The sequence below is a fragment of the Pelodiscus sinensis genome, chromosome 5, assembly GCF_052426305.1.
Source record: "Pelodiscus sinensis isolate ZL-2025 chromosome 5, ASM5242630v1, whole genome shotgun sequence".
Classification (NCBI taxonomy): domain Eukaryota; kingdom Metazoa; phylum Chordata; order Testudines; family Trionychidae; genus Pelodiscus; species Pelodiscus sinensis.
This window is the reverse complement of record NC_143056.1, coordinates 128,522,445-128,528,288: the sequence shown is the minus strand read 5'-3', so window position 1 is coordinate 128,528,288 and position 5,844 is coordinate 128,522,445. Positions and strand designations below refer to the sequence as shown.

The following is a 5,844-nucleotide window of genomic DNA, read 5'->3' as shown; positions in this document are numbered from 1 at the left end:
GTATTGGTAATGCTGCTAGACAATATTGACTCCCATGGTCCAGAAAGTTATTTCAGAACCAGTGGGTGGTGCCAGACTAGAGAGGTTCAACCTGACTTTTTTAGTTACATCCTTGCCTAGGTACTGGTATATATGCAACTATAACACCTTGTTATTTCTATTTTCATTGTCCTTTCTGTTAGAATAATACCCATTTTTTTGGTGCTGCTGTGGGGCTTCTTAAGCGTGACATTGCTTAGGGCCCCAGCATGTCTTAATCCAGCCCTGTTGGTCTTCTGGCTAAATTACATCTATTACTGGGGGCTTTTGTATGAGCTAGAAAAGAACACTGGGGTGACAAGGCAGAATTTGCAGAGCAGACAGCATGGGTCAGATCCTTCGCTGGTGTAAATTGGTGCAGCTGCTTCGAAAACAAGAGGTCCATGCCTGTTTGCACCAGCGGAGGATCGGACGTTTTATCTATCAATCACCTCCATCCCTTTACCCAGGTTCACCCCGGGCAGTCCCACAAACCTGCTTGTGTCTGGGAGTTTCCTCATGGCATTAGGGTGCTATGGGCCTTTGAGGCTGCACAGTACCTCTCCCTGCTCTCTCTGACCACTGTCCTGCCAGGTGCCAGGAGACCGGGCCCAGCATGTCCCACCTTTTCATCTTGGGCTGCAGTCCAATAGACCTGCCTATGACAGGCCTTTCCACAGGGCATGGGGGATACAGTGCCCAATGACTCCAAGGATGAGTTTGTTGGATGCTCGACCAATCCATACTTCAAGTTTTTCCACTAGAGTTCCCACTCACCACACACACACGTTCATTGAGGGCTTGTCTCCGTGGGGGGTTTACACCACATCCAGCTGAGTTAATCTGGTCTGAAAACACTTGTGCACACATGATGCAACCCACCACTGTGCACTGGCCTAGGTTTGCTTCAAACTCAATTGGTTTGGTCTTTTTTTCGGATGCTCGCAATGGCTGCACCCTCCTCCTGGCATGTTTCAATGGCTATACCCCAGCACTTTGTCCATTCCTGACTTCTCTGTTTGCTTGTGTGCCCTTGCTGCCCTGGTTTCAACTCTCCAGGAAGACCCTTCCCCCAAAGGAACAACATTTTTCCTTCTCTGTCCGTGGAGTAATCAGTAGACAGAAATATTTTTATTCAAATTGGTAGCCAAACAGGTCTGCTTTTGAGCAGAAAGTGACACCAGCCTTGAACTCCCTTCTGCTTTGGTCCACATTCCGGGTGTGTTCACCTTATCGGAATGCTCACCTCTTCATTCCTGGGCTAGATTTGGGATGATGGGGAGATGCCTTCAGAATGTGACGGAAGCTTGTAGGTTGCTTTTATGGTGCCAAAAGACAATTCTACGGCCCAAGCCTTGTCCGTTAGAGCTTCCATTTTCCTTTCTGTGTTTTGAATAAGGACATGCACCAACAGCCTGTAATAGGTTTTGGGGGCAGAGAGGAGCAATATAGTTGTAAAAATATAGAATGAATTGGAAAAATGTTGACAACAATTTTCTGTCAAAAAAAGCCAATTAGTTTCAACTGAAATGTTTCTTCGAAACATATTGGTTTGATGAGCTTTATTTTGTCAAAAAGGTTTCTCAGGTCCATGATGGAATTTCTGGTTAAAATGAGAAAAAGAGGTATCCCAGTGATTAAGACATGTTAGGATATGGGCGAACCAGATTCAAATACCTGCACCAACTTGGATACACCGAAAACTTCAACCTCAGGAGTGTTGTAAGCAAGACATGAGAAGTGATTCTTCTACTCTACTCGTTGCTGATTAGGCCTCAAGTGGGGTATTGTGTCCAGTTCTGGGCACCACATTTCAAGAAAGATGTGGAGAAATCAGAGAAGGTCCAGAGAAGAGCAACAAAAATGACTAAAGGCCTAAGAAACATGAGCTATGAGGGAAGACTGAAAGAATTGGATTTGTTTAGTTTAGAAAAGAGAACACTGAGGGGGGACATGATAGCAGCTTTCAAGCATCTAAATGGGTGTTACAAAGAGAAGTGAGAACAATTGTTCTCCATGGCCTCTGATTCTAGGATAAGAAGCAATGGAGGTTTAGGTTGGAAATTAGGAAAAACTTCCTGTCAGGGTGGTTAAACACTGGAATAAATTGCCTAGGGAAGTTGTGGAATCTCCACCACTGAAGATACGTAAGAGCAGGTTAGACAGACATCTATTAGGGATTATATAGACTGTGCTTTCCCCTGCCGTGAGTGCAGGAGACTGGACTTGATGACCTCTCAAGGTCCCTTCCAGTTCTAGTATTCTATGATTCTACGATCTTCTACATCCTAGGTAGCTGTCCTAACTTTCCAGTTATTGTGGGGGCTTTTTTTATTCCACTGAAAAATTTCAAAAGGTCTTGTTTCCATTCTGCACCAAAATGAAAACAAATTTTGAGACATTGAAATATTTCATAAAATGGAATTGTTGTTTTCCATCCAGCCCTATGAATATGTACCTAGAGTAGCTATCAAAGAAGAAAATCAGTGGTGTATGCTGTCTTCTTAATATTGCTCTGTTGTTGTAAAATATCCAGCTGTATTTCTGGATGCTTTCCAGTTAATCTGATCCTAGGTCTGAGAATTAAGCTGTGATAAAGACAGCATGGTTTATTCATGAAATTTGCCATGTTCTAACAAGGGTGCAGTATTTCGGTGGATTTGTTAGGTAGTTACTAATGTTCAATTAATATAATCTATGAGCTTCTGTGGCTTCAATAATTTGGATTGTTGCAAAGATGATTGGCTTCATTCACAGATGCAGTAAAATGAATTGCACCCTCATATATGAAATCACTTTTAGAAGTTAAAGAGGCTGATTAATGAACCCAATTAAAACTCTGTGTTAATGGGAGCAGCATCTTCCAAGTATTTAGTGATATCTTTTCCATTTGTCTAAAAAACACAGTCATTTGAAGGATTACTTTCCTGGTAGTATCCACATTTCCTTGTTAGATCCCTTCAATTCATGGCTGAGCAAAATGTATCTATCCTACCTACAGAAAGCCTTACCTTTGGATGGTATCCATATGCACCCAACACTATGATGCTGTCTATAGAAAGATAGGTCTGAGTTCCATACTCTAGACCAGTGGTTCTCAACCATGGGCCATATGGCTCCCCAGGGGCCATGCCCTACCTCTAGGGGGCCACATGGAAAAAACGGAACGTTAGGTAAATTATGTACCTTTTTTTCCAACTAACAGTGGCTATGAGGGGGGCCACAGAGGTAAACGAGGCTCAGAAGGGGCCCATGAGCAAAAAAAAGTTGAGAAACACTGCTCTAGACTACCCTTGTGGGATATGTAAGTGCCAGCTGTTATGAGTAACAGCTGTTACGTAAGGGACATGGCTTTTGACATGATGGGACATATGTGAGTCAAAAGTGGAGGTTCCAATTCTGTCACCATTTCTGCTGCTTTTTTAAAAAATGCCCTTCTGACGCCACGTTTAATTCAGGTCTCATTTGATGGGCCTGTTTTATAAAGAGAACCCCACATCTTGAATTGCATTCGGACCCTCTGTCTTTGACTGACCGTCTCCCCAAGCTTTCCTTCTGCACACACATGAGGTAGGACTCTGTATTTCTGGGTAAGTCTACACTGCTCGCTTATTTCAAAATCAGCTATTCCAGAAGAAATACTAAGAAATAGGTTATTTCAAAATAGCACATCTACACTACAGGGAAGCCTCAAAATTAGTCTGAGGCAGCCTCCCCTAATGTGGATATACTACCTCGATTTAGAGCCCCAGGAAGCATGGGAGAGCAATTACTTTGGTCCTGGGGAGGACCTATTTTGAAATAGCAACAGTGGAGCGTCCACACTACTGCTATTCTGAAATAGCTATTTTGGAAGAGGCATTATTCCTCATGGAATGAGGTTTACTGAAGTCATAATAAGGCTTCTGCTATTTCAAATTTATTTTGAAATAATGGAATTGCTGTGTAGATGCTTGCATTGTTATTTTGAAATAATGCTGCCGTGTAGACATACCTTCTGTGAGCAAGGATCTGTGCTAGGATGCCCATAGTAATGCTCTCTTTATTGTGCTTCCAGGGGTGGTATGACATTTGTTCTTGTTTCATTCATCCATCAGGACCTTCCCCAGCTCCCTGATTTCCCTGGGGTTGAGCTGGCAACAGACAACGCAACTGCTGAGGAAATGTCAAGGGGAAACCACACGACAGTGACCGAGTTCATCCTCTTTGGCCTTACCCATCATCCAGAGATGGAGGTGGTTCTATTTGTTCTGTTTCTAGCCATCTACATCACCACGTTGGTGGGCAACATTGGCCTCATCGTGCTAATCCGGATCGATTCCGGCCTTCACACCCCTATGTACTTTTTTCTCAGCCACCTCTCCTTCCTGGATCTTAGCTACTCCTCCGCCATTGCGCCTAAGATGCTGGTGAACCTCCTAGCTCAACGCAAGACCATTTCCTTAGCTGGCTGTGCAACACAAATGTATCTCTTTGCTGCCTTTGCCGATGCTGAATGCCTCATATTGGCTGCAATGGCCTATGATCGATATGTGGCTATCTGTAACCCGCTGCTCTATATGACCGTCATGTCCCGGAAGCTCTGCATTTCTCTAATAGCAAGTGCCTATATCAGTGGCAGTGTGAGCTCACTGGTCCACACGGTTTTGACTTTCAGACTGTCCTTCTGTGGCTCCAATATCATCAATCATTTCTTCTGCGACATGCCCCCCCTGCTAGCTCTCTCCTGCTCCAATGTCCACCTCAACGAAATCCTCCTCTTTGCTTTGTGCGGCTTTATCCAGACCAGCACCTTTGTGGTCATCCTTGTCTCCTACGCCTATGTCCTCACCACCATTCTGAGGATCCACTCCACTGGGGGAAGGCACAAGGCCTTCAACACCTGCACGTCTCACCTGACGGCTGTAACCTTATTCTACGGGGCTCTTCTATTCATGTATTTACGGCCCCGCTCCAGCTACTCCCTGGATGCAGACAAAGTGGTTTCTGTTTTTTATACTGTGGTCTTCCCCATGCTGAACCCCCTGATCTACAGCCTGAGGAACAAAGAGGTGAAGGATGCCCTGAAGAGAACATTAACGAGAAAAATGTTTTCCCGGTGACATGAGTAAAAGAGAAAATAGAAAAGGGTCGCAAGGGGGTTTAAAGGTGAACCCAATCTGCACACCTGGTCTGTGTATAAAAATTGTGATGATATGTACTTAAATATGCAGGAATAAAGCAGGTTCCTATAAGTTCAGAAGGACCAGGAGGGATGGGCATCCTATTATATTGTGTCAAGATGAATTTCATTGCCTTGATCCACCTCCAAAACATGAGATCACTTTGATTCCACTCTCTGATAGTCTCACACATTGATTACATGGCTAATGGGCCAGATCCAATTCCCTTTGACCTCGATGGAAAGTCTCTCTTCATGAACATTAGCTAAGGCCTATAATGAAGGTTTCCAGAAATTACTTTGCTTGTATATATGCATCTTGTGGAAGAAAACATTGTCCTCACTCTGCATTTGTAAGCAACAAGTAGCCAGAGGCAGTTTTATTACCAGCTGCAGCAAGGGAAAAACTGGTTTGGACAGGGGGGGAAGCCCCCCCCCCCCTCCGAGGCAGATCTTCGAATACAAGCAATTATGAAGCAGTTTATATATTGTCTATTAGATATAATAACAATAACAATTAGTCTCCTTCCCATTACAAACACCAATGGCTAACAGTTATTTAGTTCCACCCAGGTGCTCCTTATCTCAAGGTCCCTGCCAGAGTCAGCATTCTATCCTTATCTCCGTATAGAGGCGAGAGGCGAAGGCAGCGTCTAATTACAGAT

The 5,844-nt window shown here is 44.0% G+C and overlaps 1 protein-coding gene across 1 annotated transcript; it reads left to right on the top strand.

Annotated features, from left to right (window-relative positions):
* The first annotated feature begins 3,893 nt into the window (after window positions 1-3,893).
* LOC102445719 (olfactory receptor 5AS1-like) lies at window positions 3,894-5,120 on the top strand. Its single transcript, XM_089778229.1, has 2 exons — window positions 3,894-3,908; window positions 4,179-5,120. The coding sequence occupies exons 1-2, from the start codon at window positions 3,894-3,896 to the stop codon at window positions 5,118-5,120; spliced, it is 957 nt and encodes a 318-aa protein (XP_089634355.1).
* The last annotated feature ends 724 nt before the right edge of the window (window positions 5,121-5,844 follow it).